Source organism: Procambarus clarkii, chromosome 35 (assembly GCF_040958095.1).
Source record: "Procambarus clarkii isolate CNS0578487 chromosome 35, FALCON_Pclarkii_2.0, whole genome shotgun sequence".
Taxonomy (NCBI): domain Eukaryota; kingdom Metazoa; phylum Arthropoda; class Malacostraca; order Decapoda; family Cambaridae; genus Procambarus; species Procambarus clarkii.
The window spans coordinates 239137-256924 of NC_091184.1; the positions used below are offsets into that span (position 1 = coordinate 239137).

Sequence of the window (17788 nt, forward strand, 5' to 3'; positions counted from 1 at the left end):
CTACAAAAGTGGAAGCAGGGAAGACCCCCTTAATTATCGACCGGTATCATTGACAAGTGTCATAGTCAAAATATTGGAAAAAATAATTAAAACTAAATGGGTAGAACACCTGGAGAGAAATGATATAATATCAGACAGACAGTATGGTTTTCGATCTGGAAGATCCTGTGTATCGAATTTACTCAGTTTCTATGATCGAGCAACAGAGATATTACAGGAAAGAGATGGTTGGGTTGACTGCATCTATCTGGACCTAAAAAAGGCTTTCGACAGAGTTCCACATAAGAGGTTGTTCTGGAAACTGGAAAATATTGGAGGAGTGACAGGTAAGCTTCTAACATGGATGAAAAATTTTCTGACTGATAGAAAAATGAGGGCTGTGATCAGAGGCAATGTATCGGACTGGAGAAATGTCACAAGTGGAGTACCACAGGGTTCAGTTCTTGCACCAGTGATGTTTATTGTCTACATAAATGATCTACCAGTTGGTATACAGAATTATATGAACATGTTTGCTGATGATGCTAAGATAATAGGAAGGATAAGAAACTTAGATGATTGTTCATGCCCTTCAAGAAGACCTGGACAAAATAAGTACATGGAGCGCCACTTGGCAAATGGAATTTAATGTTAATAAATGCCATGTTATGGAATGTGGAATAGGAGAACATAGATCCCATACAACCTATATATTATGTGAGAAATCTTTAAAGAATTCTGATAAAGAAAGAGATCTAGGGGTGGTTCTAGATAGAAAACTATCACCTGAGGACCACATAAAGAATATTGTGCGAGGGGCCTATGCCACACTTTCTAACTTCAGAATTGCTTTTAAATACATGGATGGCGATATACTAAAGAAATTGTTCACGACTTTTGTTAGGCCAAAGCTAGAATATGCAGCAGTTGTGTGGTGCCCATATCTTAAGAAGCACATCAACAAACTGGAAAAGGTGCAAAGACATGCTACTAAGTGGCTCCCAGAACTGAAGGGCAAGAGCTACGAGGAGAGGTTAGATTCATTAAATATGCCAAAACTAGAAGACAAGAAAAAGAGGTGATATAATCACTACATACAAAATAGTAACAGGAATTGATAAAATCGATAGGGAAGATTTCTTGAGACCTGGAACATTAAGAACAAGAGGTCATAGATATAAACTAGCTAAACACAGATGCCGAAGAAATATAAGAAAATTCACAAACAGAGTGGTAGACGGTTGGAACAAGTTAGGGGAGAAGGTGGTGGAGGCCAAGACCGTCAGTAGTTTCAAAGCGTTATATGACAAAGAGTGCTGGGAAGATGGGACACCACGAGCGTAGCTCTCATCCTGTAACTACACTTAGGTAACTACACACTTAGGTAATTACAACGGTCGGATGCCAGTGATACAGCACCTATAAGGATGATACAGCGAGCGTATCCAGTTGTAAGCTCTGAGCCCCACCCTTGCCATCTCGAATTTATATAGATGATACATAGATGAATCATTTTCTGCGTTCAGCGATGATGCATCTGATACAAGTAGCATAGATGAACAGTGTTAGCGGCTTCCATGGTGGTGTTGTTCATTGATATTTTCAAGAATACCTTAATCTCTTCCTGACTGATGGACACTCTTTGAGGCTAGCTGAATCTCTTCCTGACTGACGGACACTCTTTGAGGCTGGCTGAATCTCTTCCTGTGTGGGACCTTACAAAGCGATCTTTTCAAGACTACCTTACAAATTGAGCTTTTTCTATAATCGTTTCAATACTACCTTGTGCTTTACAAGCTTGGCTACATACCACCTACAAGTACTAAAGCCAAGGGTGCATGCAAGTGCGTTATTTGCAAGCACACAGAACGATGAAACAGGAAACGAAAATCTATCTGTAGCTGGTGCAAGGAGAGCAAAGTCGCGCTATGTACCATAGACTACTTCGTTGACTATTACGCACCTCCAAAGTACTGAGTGTGTAATACAGTGTGTTACTGTGTAAATAGTGTGTGAAACTGTAAATATTGTAATTTTAGTGATTTTTTACCACATAATATTGTGACAATAAACATTTATTGTGGACACATTACTGACACATGTATCACAGTTCCATGGAAAATTATGAACATTGTACTGTATACGTATTGTAAAGGTCACAAATATGCATCATATACGATAAAAGAAACAAATAAAACCGCATTGGAAATGCATAGAAAAAATATTTGAAAATATATTTGTGGCAACACGTGTTGCTTGAATGGCCTGCGTGACCGTGTCTGGGAGCTTCACACACTGGGCGACCAGCTCCTGATGACGTCACAACGCACCTTGTCCACGCCCTCACAGCCAAAGTAAGTGGAATTTGGTAATTATTTTTACATAGACATGTTCAGGTATGATAATTTATCATTTTGCAAAGAAAAATGATATTTTGAAGAACGTTTGATGTCATGCACACTGGGGGAATTTCACAATAAACACAGTGCATCACACTGGTTACATGGGGGACACTCGTTTTGTATGACGTCCGTTTCACATGACGAACATGGAACGGATTAAATTCGTTATGCGAGGTACCACTGTATTTATATAATAAAATGTGTGAACCATCGCTGTACTCAAAATTATGGTGTGCATATTAGTGATTCAATTATTATGTTCATAAAACAATAAACAAATAGTTTTACTGTTGTTACAGTATATACACAGGTTATATATAAGTATCTGCATGTTTTGTTCACCATAACGAACTACTAAGTTGGTCTTGTGAGTCAAAAAGCAATGAGGAGTGACCGCCAAACACCAGCGAGCCACTCCCTCCAACACCACCTCACTCACCCTCATTCTCCTCCCACAATACTGTTTTTGCATTTATTCACTATACACAGACGTTATATATTCGTATTTACATGTTTTGTACACCATAACTGTACATCTAAGCTTATATGGTGAGTAAAGGCACAAAGATGTACCTACTCACACAGTCAGCTGATCGGCGGCCGCCCTCAAGGCCAGACGCACTAATATTTCTCCTCCAACAATATTGTTTGTGGTGTTATTACGCTATATTCACACATTATATATAAGTATCTACCTGTTTTATTCACCATACCTGTACAAATTAGCTGGTATGGTGCCCAAAGACCATAGTGGCCACCAGTAAACAACATGCCAAGTCGTGCAGACGACGCTCTTCCTCACCAAAATGGCGGCTCCCAACCTCTCGCTGTGATCTCACACTACACACACGTTATATATAAGTATCTACATTTGTGTTCACCATAGCGAACCTCTAAGCTGGTATGGTGAGTGCAGTCAGTAAATGGTGGCTACACACAGTCAGAAGACGACGCCACAACCTTCCCTCCACAGCCTTACTCCTCCCTCCATGGAGCACAGCGCTAAATATCACCACAATCCTGCTATTATCAGAATCCTGGTCAGTTTTATCACAGTCAGGGGGCTTCAGTAATACTATCACTGCTAAATAATAGCAGTATCAAATATATTTTGGCATTTGTAGGCAATGCTGTGGTCACACGCTGAACAGCGGTGCTGTGAGCTCGTGCTGCGTGCGCCAGCCTTGGTGGCTTGCTCAATACTGACGCTCTAACACCCAAGAATGTTGGCCTGGATTTTTTTTCTAGGTGGTATCTGGCAACTATCAGTCGTGGCTGTACTATAGCTGCCCCTATCCCAGGCGGGGCGTTTAAATTATAGCGCTAGACATGAAATCATATATAAATGATGTGCGCGGTTTCGGTTTTGTCACTGATATCATATATATATGATATGCGCAGTTTGAGGGTTAAGTGCATCTGGTATCTCCCCCATGTCCAAGCTCTTCCTCCACACTATGCTGAGTGCCTGTGATACTGGCACCTTGCATTTCTTTATGAATATTGAATTCCATGAATCTGGGCCCGGGGCTGAGTGCATGGGCATGTTTTCAATTTCTCTTTCAAAATTTAGTGCGCTCGTGTTGATACCAGTTATATTTACTGGGGTTTGGATATCACGCATAAAGAAATTATCTGGATCTTCCACTTTCATGTTATTTATTGGAGAGCTAAACATGTCCTCATACTGCTTTTTAGGATTTTACTAATTTCTTTGTCATCATCTGTGTATGAACCTTAACTCGTACGAATGGGTCCAATACTGGCAGTGGTTTTTGCTTTTGGTTTCGCATATGTGAGGAAGTATTTTGGATTTTTCTTTGTTTCCTGAATTGCTTGCTGTTCTAACTGCCTTTCTTCAGTCTGATATGAGTCTTCCAATTTCCGCTCGATTTCTTCAATCTCCCTATTTAAATTATTCTTTCTTTGTAAGGAAAGTTGTGTCTGCTTATGCATTTTCATTATTTTTTTCCTTTTTTTATAGTGTCATCTGCCTTCTCTTTCTATGCTGGACCTCTTTCTGGCTTTCCTCAAAGGAACATGTTTCAGCCAGACTTGATATGTTTTCGAAGTCAGTTTTTCTATTCTCTCTGTAGGACTTGTATTACTTTCAACAGTTTCCCATGGAATGTGTGTAAGTTCCCTGTTTATTGTCTCCCAGTCTACCCTCTCATTATTATAATTTAATTTACTGAATAACCCATCTCTCACTTGATCATTGTTTTAGGTCTATTCTGGGTATTGATGGTAGTTGACACTTCAATGAAATTGTGATCTGAGTATGTGGTATCTGATATCGTAATGTTCCTGATTATGTCTTCATTGTTTGTAAAGACCTGATCTAGAATATTTTCATTTCTCGTTGGCTCTGATATCTGCTGGTTGAGTGAAAATTAATCACAGAATCTAAGCATTTCTCTAATCTGTGGTTGGTTATGTCCGGATAGATTTTTTGGTATAATATTATTGTTTGCTATTCTCTATCTTAGATTTGGCAAGTTGAAGTCACCTAGGAAGATAATATCAGGTATCGGATTCGCCAAATTATCAAGGCTATTCTCTATTTTGTTTATCTGTTCTGCGAATTCCTCAGCCGTTGTATCTCGCAGTTTGTATATTAGAATAAACACTAAGTTTATTTTCTCTATTTTTACTCCCAGTACCTCTACCACCTCATTTGTAAAGTCAAGGAGTTCCAAGCATACAAGGTCTTCCCTAACATACAGACCCACTCCTTCATGTGACCTAAATTATCCTATCACACCTTTATAGATTATATCCTGGAATCCAGATCTCACTGTCGAAGAATTCCCCTGCATGGGTTTCTGTGAAAGTTCCAAATACTGCATTTGACTCAGTGAGGAAGCCATTTATGAATTGTACTTTGTTTTTTTTTTCTTGTTTTTAGTCCTTGCATGTTGGCAAAGATGAATGAGTTTACTCAATTTGGGATAGTTTGACTGGGAGACTTTTTTGGCAGGTACATTATGTGAGGACATGTTTAGGTTGTTTGGCCCAGTGCTGATTGTTGTAGGGCAGTTGCCTGTCATAGTTGTAGTTCCTTTTTGGTGTACTCACCTAGTTGTGCTTGCAGGGGGTTGAGCTTTGGCTCGTTGGTCCCACCCCTCAACCGTCAATCAACTGATGTACAGAATCCTGAGCCTACTGGGCTCTAGCATATCTACATTTGATACTGTGTATTGAGTCAGCCTCCACCACATCACTTTCTATAGTGCATTCCATTTACTAACTACTCTGGCACTGAAAAAGTTCTTTCTAATGTCTCTATGGCTCATTTGGGTACTCAGCTTCCACCTGTGTCCCTTTGTGCGTGTACCACCTGTGTTAAATAGTCCATCCTTGTCTACCCTGTCAAATTGTAATTTGTATCTGTAATGTATCTGTATTTGTATCGGGTGTGTAATTGTATCTGTGATTCTGGTATGCAAGTGGGTCTGGCATCCAGTTCCATACATTCTCTATGTTCCCACTTTTGAAATCTCTTTTGGCTTGGTATAAAAAATTAATTGAGTTTCCTCAAAATTCATTATCTTGTTTGCCACTCTTTATGTAACGTTCCGTGCCTTTCACGTGAAAGTATTGGCAGCTGAGGTCATAGCCTTTTCTGTCCTCGAGTGAGGTTTGGCACATGTTAGGATAGAAAAACCTACATGTTGATCCAAATTGAAAATGTCCTTTCCTAAGTACATTTAAACATTTTTTGGGATGGTGGTAACTGCATTATAATCCTTTCTTATTACCAGCATATCTATGTCTGCATATGCCCTTTACATAAAATTTATATATCTGTCCTTCTGGTCTGACTCGCTCTATCTGGGACTGTTGTAGTGTTTGTACCTATCGTGCTGTCTATTACACTTTCTAGTCTATGGTCGTCTGCATCCGGGCATACTGAATCAGAGTTTAGAACTTACAGAGTTTCTGCTTCAGTTTCCTCCCTGACTATAGTCTCTGGATGGCTGGTACGCTTTCAATGAATTATGTTTTCCGGTCATGCGTCGTGTTATCTAGAAGGTTTTTTAGGATATTCCAAGATGGCAGGTAATTTTTACACACCCAGAGCAAATGGCCAGCTCTCAGTCCCATGGTGTTACTCCTGTACAAGCTGAATGTAATCTATTCTTACATATAGACATCACATTCCCAGACATCACTCGGTACCCCTACTCAAATCTCTGAATATGTTAGACATTAAGTCACTGCACATTCTCTCATGTGTATTATACATATATAAAACGCTAAACTATAATGCCAATCCTGATCTCAAAAGCTTCATAGAAGGTTGTAACAGAACCCATGAGCACCACACCAGAAATAAATACAGTTTTGATATTCCTAGAGTACGACTAAATCAAACCAGAAATGCTCTACAAATCAAGGGGCCCAGAATGTGGAATGACCTTCCCAACCATGTTAAAGACTGTACCTCTCTCAACCAGTTTAAGTTAAAAACGAAGCTATACCTAATAAATTCCATGTAACCCACCTTACCCCCCTGTTGTCAACCCATGTATATTTTTTGTTTTTTTGTTTTTCAAATCAACGCTGTTTGAATGTAATTTTCTGTAATAATTTGTAATTGTATTTGTGCTGCTTTTTCAACAATGTTCCCCCCTCTTTTACCTCTATTTTTTATATGTACTCATCACATCTTTTCTTTTTACCCATTAGTTTTAAGCTGTAGTCATTAATGTTTTTCCTGCCCGAAACGCTTTGCGTAATAGTGGCTTTAGGCATTGTATGTACTAGCTCTATCTATAAAGCCAACAAACTTTGTAAATCTCTTTATGTATGTACCTTACCTAAATAAAGATTATTATTATTATTATTATATATAACATTCAATTCCCGTTGCCTTTGACTTTAAGGTTTATTAGTGGCAGCAAATTAATTTGTTTACTGCCATTTTGTCCTCTTTTGCTGTGCACTTGGAATGGGGTTGTCAGTGTTCTATATTTGCACGAATGCCAACCTCTTGTACTTATCTAATCTTGAAAGTGTGTATTACAACATACAATATGCAAGACCAGTTTGTCTGTTCCCTTTATCTCAAACCCTACCCAGCTGCATGTTCCAGAGTATACTGTAGATGGCAACCTGGAGTTTAGTGAGTGGCTCCACTCCCTGGCTGTTCCCTGGGTCACCATCACCACCATTGTGGAGGTGCCAGTTTTCAATTTAGTGTCCTTAGTATTTCAGTATTTAGTAAACTGTCCTCAGTATTTTACTATTTCTAATATTACAGTATATGTATATTTAAATTTATATGCTTAACCCTTATGTACAGGTACTTATCGTATGTAGAGGAGTACAAGTCACTGTTGATGACCGTAACCTTCCCCTCAGGTCTCTGGGTTGATGTGTCCTGTTGCCACTTCTTTGTTCTTAAACCATTAATGACTGGTTGGCTGTATCCATTATCATAAGGAATTTTATGCTTACTTTCTGGCTTCCTCTGTTGACTTACTCTATTATTTATTTATAGATTCCCATTCCCATATTTAAATATAAATTCACAGTATATTCTCACTGAGGATGGCTCTAGCCCTGGTCACCTCGTGGCTAGTGTATACACATTCAAGGGTGTTGCCTTATTTTGGCACTCTTATACATCTCCACTTTTTCACATGGCAATATTCCTACATTTCAACTTTTATGTGTCGTGTTACACTTCACTGTAACTTCACTGAATCACTGTTTTAGAATAGCTAATACAGTGTAACCTCAGTATTCGGATTTAATTGGTTCCTGAAAGAGAGACGAATGCCAAAAAGTGCGAATGCCTGAATAATTTGTTCTCATATGAAATAATGTAAATTGGAGTAATCAGTTTCAGACCACAAAAATAAATATAGTTATACAATAATTAAATGAAATAAATGCCAACACACTTTACCTACACTTAGACATATGTTGATGGCATATGTGGAAGGTGGTGAGGCAGAGGAAGAGAGATGTTCTTTGGCAGGGGAGTCCCATACCATTATAACTTCTGGTAGTTGTGCTTCTGGGATTCTTTCTCTTTTCTGTCTTTTTCTGTTTCCCTCATTACACTCACTGGATGGTTTTCTTACAAGAAACTTGTCCAAGGATAATTAATTTGTCGGCACTTTAACCCTTAAATTGCATATCACATCATATGATGCTTTGACCGACTTGCAGTAAATTGTGCATCGCATCATATGATGCTTTGGAGTACTACACAAGATTTAAACGGCCCGCGGATACACGGGGTTCACCACACCTTCATCAGGGCTCTTGTAAACAGATGCCATAAAAAAAAATCGTGGGCTAAATTCCCGGGTGTTAAGGGCCTCAGTATTGAGTGAGCTACCAAGCCTGACGCACACAGCATGAACTCACAGCACTGCTGTTCAGCTTGTGACCACAACATTGCCTAAAGATGCCATAATATACTTGTTCATGCTATTATGTAGTGATGATATTATTACAGAAGACCCCTGACTGTGATAAAACTGACCAGGGTTCTGATAATAGCTGGATTGTGGTGATATTTAGCGCTGTCCTCCATGGAGGGAGGAGTAATGCTGTGGGAGGGAGGGTGGTGGCGTTGTCTTCTGACTGTGTGTGGCCACCTTTTATTGACTGCACTCAACATAGCAGCTTAGTGGTTCGCTATGGTGAACAAAAATGTAGATACTTCTATATAACGTGTGTATAGAGGGTATAAACAGCAATAGGAGAAGGTTGGGAGCCGCCATTTTGGTGAGGAAGGTGGCATCGTCTGCACGACTTATGTTGTTTACTGGTGACCACTATAGTCTTTGGACACCATACCAGTTTACTTGTACAAGTATGGTGAATAAAACAGGTAGATACTTATATATAATGTGTGTATATAGCGTAATAACACCACAAACAGTAGTGTTGGAGGAGAAATATTAGTGCGTCTGGCCTTGAGGGCGGCCGCCACCAGTTGACTGTGTGAGTAGCTACCTCTTGGTGCCTTTACTCACCATACAAGCTTAGATGTACAGTTATGGTGAACAAAAGATGTAAATACTTATATATAACGTCTGTATATAAAAGCAAAAACAGAATGGTGGGAGGAGAATGGTGGCAAGTCAGGTAAAGTGAGGGAGGGAGGGAGTGGCAGCCAGTGGCAGGGCTGCCACTGGCTGCCATTGCCACTGCCACTCAGCATACCAACTTAGTGGTTCGTTATGGTGAACACGAATGTAGATACTTTTATATAGCGTCTGTATATAGTGAATAAAAGCAAAAACAGTATTGTGGGAGGAGAATGTGGGTGAGTCAGGTGACTTGAGGGAGGGAGGAAGTAGCAGCCAGTGGCAGGCTGCCACTGGCACTGCCACTCAGCATGCCAACTTAGTGGTTCGTTATGGTGAACACGAATGTAAATACAGTACTTATATATAACGTCTGTATATAGTGAATAAAAGCAAAAACAGTATGGTGGGAGGAGAATGTGGGCAAGTGAGGTGTTGAGGGAGTGAGTTGCTGGCTGGTGTGTGGCAGTCACTTCTCGATACTTTTTGACTTAAAATAGCAGCTTAGTGGTTCGTTATGGTGAACAAAACATGCAGATACTTATATATAACCTGTGTATATAGTGTAATAACTGACAAAGTATTTGTTCACTGTTTGATGAACATAATTGAATCTACAATATGCACACCATATTTTTGAGTACAGTGATGATTCACTTATTTTATTATATAAATATATCACACTACACACTATTGAATAATATTACAGCAAAAAAACTATGAAAAATCAATCAGAGACATTGAAATAATTAGGTAATTATCTCTTTGTGGCAACTCCGGCCTGACAGCTGGCAAGCAACAAAACGTCTGGGACGCACGCTGAGTCAGCGCCTGTTTTTTGCCAGACTTCCCCTCCCTATAGTGGGCAATATGTGCCACTTACGATTTTTTTATTATTTTTCCCATGATCAGTGAACACAAATTAACAGGTTTGGAAGAAAATATAATTTTTTTTTTTTTTTTTTGGTATGCGCCTGTGAGTGACACGTGCTAAATAGCCAGGCGCCATACAAGGGTTAACCCCTCAACTGCGCAACACGCCTGCAGGCCCTCGACGGGGGGTGTGCAACGCGCCTCCAAGAATTTTATATTTTTAGCGTATAATTCAAAACTCCCGCGGCTACATGGGGTTCACATCAGCTTCCTCAGGGCTCTTATAAACAGATGCCATCTTTAAAAAAAATCGTGGGCAACATTCCCGGGTGTGAGAGCCTCAGTACTGAGTGAGCAACCAAGGCTGGCACACGCATCATGAGCTCACAGCACTGCTGTTCAGCTTGTGACCACAGCATCACCAAATAATGTCAAAATATATATATAACTTATATTATTTAGCCATGATAGTATTATAGAAGAGCCTGAGTGTGATAATGACTGGGTACAATGTTCATATATCAGTGATTCAATGCTGTTCGCAATGTTCACAGCGCTAGCCACAGCACCACAGCATTATTTCATCCATCTAGGAACCTTCAAACGATTTCTTATGTTACTTTACAAAATAAAGCTGTAGTCAGTTATTCATTTACAGGATTTAGTGGCCAGGATTGTGAGAATAGCTGGATTTTGGTGATAATTAGCGCTGTGCGTAGTATTGTGAAAGGAGGAAGTTTGGTGAGGGAGGGAGAGAATCCAGATTGCGTCACTGTGTGGGGCAGCCACTCTTGTTTTGCTCACTATACTAGCTTAGTGGTTCGCTATGGTGAACACATATGTACATGGATATATAGAATGTGTGTATATAGTGTAATAACAGCAACAGGAGTTAGTTGGGAGGAGCTATTTTGGTGAGGGAGGTGACGTCATAATAGCATCGTCTGCTGGCTGCTGTGTGATTTCTCATGCAGTGTATGGTGGCCACTGTGCTGTTTGGACACAATACCAGCTTACTTGCATAGTTCTGGTGGATAAAACATGTAGATACATATACATAACATGTGTAAATAGTGTAATAAAAACAATAACAGTATGGTGGGAGGAGGAGTGATGACGAGTACGATGTTGGAGGAGTGAGGGCTGGCTGGCTGGGAGTGGCAGCTCACACTTGCAGAGTTCTGAGTGTGTTTATGGTGAATGTATATAGTGTGTGATAGTGTATAGTGTGTAAATATGTTGTAAATATACATAAATGAACATGAAACATTGGTGTGAGTAACAGTATGGTGGGAGGAGGAGTGATGGTGAGTACGATGTTCGAGGAGTGAGGGAGGACTGGCTGGATGTGGCAGCTGACACTCGCTGAGTTCTGAGTGTGTTTATGGTGTGTGTATATAGTGTGTGATAGTGTATAGTGTGTAAATAGATTGTATATATACATAAATTAGCATGATACATTAGAAGTATGTGCAAGATATGTGTACACGTGTGCCATGCATGTATCTCAGTGTCTTCGGACAGTACGGATGTTCTACTGCCATAATATAGTGTACATGTTCATTATACATAGGATTGGCACGAAAAAAACAAATGAAATGTATTTGTAACTTTTTTTTTTTTTTTTTTTTTTTGAGATATATATACAAGAGTTGCTACATTCTTGTACAGCCACTAGTACGCACAGCGTTTCTGGCAGGTCCCTGGAATATGATCCCCGCCACGAAGAATTGTTTTTACAACCAAGTACCCATTTAACTGTTGAGTTAAACAGAGGCTACAGTTAAGGATTTGCGCCCAGTAAATCCTCCCTGGCCAGGATACAAACCCATGACAAAGCGCTCACGGAACACCAGGCAAGTGTCTTACCACTACACCACGGAGACTGGGTGCTGAGCGCAAAAGTGAATAAAAATATATTCGTGGCAACTCACGCATCTTGAGCCGGGCACCCTATTGGCCCTGGGAGCATATGCCACAGGGGACCGGGGATTGATGACAGCACGCGCGAATTGACGGACACCTTAGTAGCCAAAGTAAGTAGTGGTACCTCGGAGTACGAGCGTCCCTGTTTACGCATTTTTCGGATTGAGTGTCCCTGTTAACGCGTTTTACGGATTACGAGCAGGATTTGCTCGGAAAATTTACATCGGAATATGAGCGTTGCCTCGGAATACGAGGGTGTTGATACTCGTACAGGCCGACCTAGCGCATGGTGGCACGGCGATCGCCACTCAGTTTACCAGTGCCTCGTGCCCAGTGACTATCACGCCTCAATTCTTCACAAGGATTTACAGTGTTTTGTCGAATATTTGGCCATTTGAACATAAAAGTTGTTATTATATATCTCGCAATGGGTCCCAAGAAAGCTAGTGGTAAGGTTCAACCTAAGAAAATAGTTGTGAGTAGAGGCAGTAGAGGATGTCCCTTCCTCATTAAGAGAATGTGTGAAGTATGGGAAGAACTGCTAAGTTTTGTTGAAAAAACTCAACCAGAAAAGCTGTAGCAGGCCGTTGCATTGACCTTTTAAATAACAATGTGATGTCTTACTACAGTCAAGTGTTAAAATGTATGGAAAAAGAAGTGTCTTTAGACAGATTCTTAGTAAGACAAGCAAGCAGTGAGCCACAAGCAGGTCCCAGGTGGTATGCAGGCAAAATGTGCCAGAGAGTGCACACCAGAGAAGTCCTCACTGCCTAATGTTATAATGGAAGGGGACTCCCCTTCCAAACAGTAACACCTCTCCTTCTCCCCCTCATCATCTTCCATACACCAACAGTAGTCATCAGCAAGGGTAAGTAATAACTTGAACATACTTTTGTAGTGAAGATTTATATGAATTAGGTGTAAAATTTAGTTTGAAGTGAGGTTTTTGGGTAGTCAGGAACAGATTAATTCATTTCCCATTATTTCTTATGGGGAAATTAGCTTCGGTTTACGAGTTTTCAGATTACGAGTCGTCTCCAGGAACGGATTAAACTCTTAAACTGAGGTACCCCTGTACAATTTCGACTTTTTGTTAACATATCCATACTCAGGGAAAGGTTTTTGATACTTTAAAAAAACAAAAAAAACAGAGAATTTATTTCCTACGCACGGGGGAGGGGGTGCCGTATTCGGAAGCCGAGCAGCCCAGTGGTTAAGATGTTTCTAAAGTGAGACATGGCATTGTCAATCAGCAGGTTTATAACATGGTTTGTCAGGGTGATAATTTTCATGAAAATGTTTGCCATTTTGCACACATTCCTTTTATTAGAGAACTAGATTTAGGAATACCAAACTCTGTATCAAGAGCAGACACACGGACACCACTTTCATATTCAGCTACGAGTTCTTTCTTCATCTGTATCATGATCAAGAATATAATTTTTTTTTTTTTTGCTTGGCCCTTATCACTTATCATAGGTGACATGGCGACTTATTTACACTAAGAATATCAAACATATCCAAAATATCCAAGAGAAAAGTGTAGTGGGTTGTGTAGTGAACAACAGCTATGGTGAAACTGAAGCATCAGGGATGCATGTTTACTTCTGAATGCTGTGCAAACGGATGAATACCGAACATGAACACAGTGTCTGAATACTGTAACGTGTGAATTGGAAGCAATGCAAATATCGAGGTTCCTCTGTACAAGGAAATTATGTAAATATTATATAATTTGTATTGATAAATACAGTACAGTACTGTAATATTACTTTTTGTTGCAAATACATCTAGCTTAACCAAATATTCTTTTCCACAGGATAACAAGCCAGAGGAATGTTCAGTGTGTTTTAACGATTATGACGACAATCAGCTACGGCCTCGCACATTGCCGTGCGGCCACACATTCTGCTCCCAGTGTATTGACAATGCTATCAAGAATGGTCAGGTGACCTGCCCCAGCTGCCGTGCCGAGCATGCTGCCACAGCTGCTACTCTGTTCCCAATTAATTATGGTATGGAGGCCCTTATCAGAAAACTAAAAGGTATCGAGGTTGTACCAGGGGTAACAGTACCAGCAAAACCCATTAAAACTCCTGCGAGAGGAATCAGCAAGAAGTTACGTTCCCTGGTGCAGGAGCAGAAGAGCATCATCAGCAGCCTCATTACTAGCTGTGAAGAGGTACTGTCCCAGCTGGGGGAGTACCGGGGGCAGCTGGGGGACTGGAAGACTCACCACCTCCAGCTCCAGGACAGACTCTATGCTCTGGTAGAGCAGAACAAGTCAGCAATGAAGCTCTTGGAACTGGAGGATACAAGTGTGGTGGATATGACAACACAAGGAGAGGAAGGGAAGACTCAGCTGCAGGCCATGTTGGGGAACCTCGACACAGTCAACACCCCACAGGAGGTTGGCACAACCATAGACACAGCTGATGAGTGCAGCATAAAGATAGAAGATTGGCTCCAGAAGTGCCAGAAACTCTTCCCAGATGTCAAGACTGTCCACACCTCAGTGAAGGTACGCTGCTGAAGGTCACATTGTTCTCACCCAACTGTGTAGTATTGCCTCTATATAAACACTTTTGACATGGAGACACATCAAGATGGGAGTTGACTTTATATATAGGAAACTTTCTGGGGGAAGCCCCTTCTGCTTCACGAAGCTATCCGGACTGATATGAATGTATTAGACCCTGGCATCAGTCAAGCGAATGGAGTTCTAGGCCTAACGGGGACCACGAGCCAGAACCTGGCCTCCCCTCAGAAAGGCACGACGAGCAATGACCTATAGAAACCCCCGTGTGGTTGAAAGCATTCTATGTCTGCCATCGACCGGGTAAGGCACCCAGAGAAGTAGGCGTCCCAAAACAAACCTCTATTCTGGTTAGAAGATTGCTACTGAAACCCGAACTATTGGACAGAACTCTCCAAATGAAAAACTGAGCAAACGAGCATAACGTCACAACCGTCACCGTGCCACCGTCTGTGCAGCTCCCCCCCCTTCCCGGGAGGGAGTAGGGGAGCCCCAGACCCCCGTGCCAGCTATCCACACACCAGTTCTGTGGCTGATGTGCTTCCTGGACGGTTGTGCGACTCTGGCTCTGAATTTTCCAGTGCTGTGCCTTGTGATGTGGTCCTGTCCTGTGGTGGTGTGCGAAGCCAGGAGTACTTTTACCAGTACTCGGTCTGCTTGTGCCTAGGGTTACCTTCCCTAGGTAGGTAGCCCTAGAGTACTGCCTGTAAGTACTGCACATGGAGCTTGGGGTTACCTTCTACAAGTCACCCTTGGGGTCTACCGCTGCTGTGGATTTTGCTGCTCGGTGATTACCCTCCATTGGAGTCAGCTGGGGTGCTTCATGCACCCCCTCTTTGCCTCTGGGAAGGAGGTAGTTTTCGTCACTGGTTGGGATGCAAGGTACTGTGCAGCTAGTTGTCACCTACTCATAGTGGCTGGCTCTGTTCCGCCTGGGCACGTTGTGCTCCTGTGAGATTTTTTGTTTTTTTATTGTTTTTGTTTTCCTGCCTGGTGGGGGGTCTGCCCCTTGGTTTTGGTCCTCGCTCCAATTATATCTTGGTAGTCCTCTACTAGGTACCTGTGAGTGTACATGTCCCGTGAGTTCAGCAATTTGCAGTTTGTTTTGGTAATTTTTGGCGCTGGTTAGCAGTACTTAGTCTAGGCTTCCCCTAGTGAGAATACGCGACAAAGGGCCCTGGAAAACCCCATGTGGCTCAGTGGTCTGATGGAGGCGTCCCTCGAGTCCCATCTTGCTTCGTACGAGTTTAAAGGTTGCTCTGTCTCCTTATCTCAGGGTGACACTCATCATTTGTGCCTCCGTCATGCTGCCTGTTGGGTCGGTGACACCTTCAACCTGGAGTTCTGCAAGTTTTGTTCCTTGTTTGTGCTCCAGTACACCCAGTCCACTGATAATGATCTTCAGGTGCAGGCAGCTACGGCATTGCATGCGCGTTTTAGGTTGCTGCAATGAGCTAGGTTGGATGCTCACCCAGAAGCCCTGAAACTGCCCCATGTTTGGTTATAGGGACCCAGATTTGGGGGTGTTAGTCGTTTCGATTTTGGTTTCGTCAGTGCCCCCTTGTTCTTCCCTTGCTGCTGTTCGTTTTGTTCCTCCCCCCTCCCCCCCTGCTTCTGGCTCCGATGCGTCTGAGAGTTTCAGAGTCGGGGTAGGGTTTAGTTGGTGTTGAGACTCTGGCAGTTTCAGGGGATGCCCCTTCCTGTGTGACGATGGAGGCATTCAAGCCTGTTCCTTCAGCTGGTGCTTCTGGGTTTGACCAGTGGGCCCTCTTTGTTCCAGCTTTTCCGGCGGCTTCTGCCTTTTCTTTTGAGGCAGGGGGCTTGGAGGACGGCTCAGCCCCGGGTCCTGATGTGGAGGTTCCCGGGGCAGGTGGAGGGGTTGACTTGGGAGGCTTGGGCCCATTTCACCCCGCTTGGTTTTTGGTACTCTCTGAGCAGGGCTTGTTACAGGGGGTAGGGTTTTCTTATCTTCCCTCCCTGTACGAGTTTGATATGGCATCGACCCCTCCCCAGATTCGGTTCTGTGTTTCCTTGTGTGCTTCAGTCCAGTCCTTCCGGAGGTTTTTAGCCTCTTGCATCCTGCCTCATGAGGTGCAGGAGGCTCTTACGGTGGTTCAGGTTTACCTGGGGGACAACTTTGAGCACCTCAATGCGTGCTTGTTCGCCCCTGCCCTTCCTCGGGATGTCGGCATTGTGCAGCTTCACATGCAGGTTCCCACCCTTTTAGCTGCCCTGGTTGCTGAGGATTTTTGCGCCCGTGGCCTTTTGGTGTTGGTATTGCGGTTCTTTTCCCTTCTCGAGCGGTCTTTGAATTGACTTGAGGAGGACATGGAGGCACTTGGGACCGATCCTGGGTCTAATGGTTTTGAGTTGGTTTTGGTAGTGCGGGCATCGTCTGCCCTGTTGAAGCTGTTCGCGTTGATCCTGCGGGATGTGGTGTCTGTTTTTTGTTTCTTATCTCACATGTCGGCAGGCGGTGATCGTTCAATCCATGGAATCAGCTTGGGCTCTGGTTCTTAGTTTTCTTTGCCTGTTTGTCCTTTGCTGTTTGCAGAGTCTGCGGTGGTGCAGTATCTTCAGGTAGCCTTTTCCGGTTTCCGTCCCATATTGAACTTGTTTGTTCTCCAGGGGGCCTGTGGGGAGGTCGTCCCAGAAGGGTTGTGCTAGGGCTTGGGGTTCCTTTTGTCGTGGTAGGCCAGTGGTGCCAGTTTTGGGGACGACACAGCCTTCGGAACTGACGACGGCTGGTTAGCGCGGTGATCGCTCTGCTCATAATGGGCTTTTCATATCGTTTCTGATGGCCTGCGGTGGTGTTGGGTGGCCCCTCCTCCTTTAGAGGGTTCGGGGCTGGTGGGTGGGTCCCTCAGGTGGGTCCTGCATGTTTCCGGTTCTGAAACGGGACTGTGCAGACCTGCAGTTTATTCTGGACTTGTTCTGTCTGAACCCTTGGGTCTCCTGCCCCTCCTTTCGGATGTCTACTCTGTCCCAGGTCTGTCTTTTCTTGGAGCCGGGCACTTGAA

The 17788-nt window shown here is 42.6% G+C and overlaps 1 protein-coding gene across 1 annotated transcript in view; it reads left to right on the forward strand.

The window, feature by feature from the left end:
- LOC123751704 (tripartite motif-containing protein 59-like) overlaps nucleotides 1–14952 on the forward strand; it is a 59743-nt gene extending 44791 nt beyond the window's left edge. Inside the window, exon 2 of the mRNA XM_069336041.1 lies at nucleotides 14052–14952. Within this exon, the coding sequence (XP_069192142.1) occupies nucleotides 14052–14765 (714 nt within the window). The 3' untranslated portion in view covers nucleotides 14766–14952. The remainder of the gene's footprint in view (nucleotides 1–14051) is intronic.
- Nucleotides 14953–17788: the final 2836 nt, after the last annotated feature.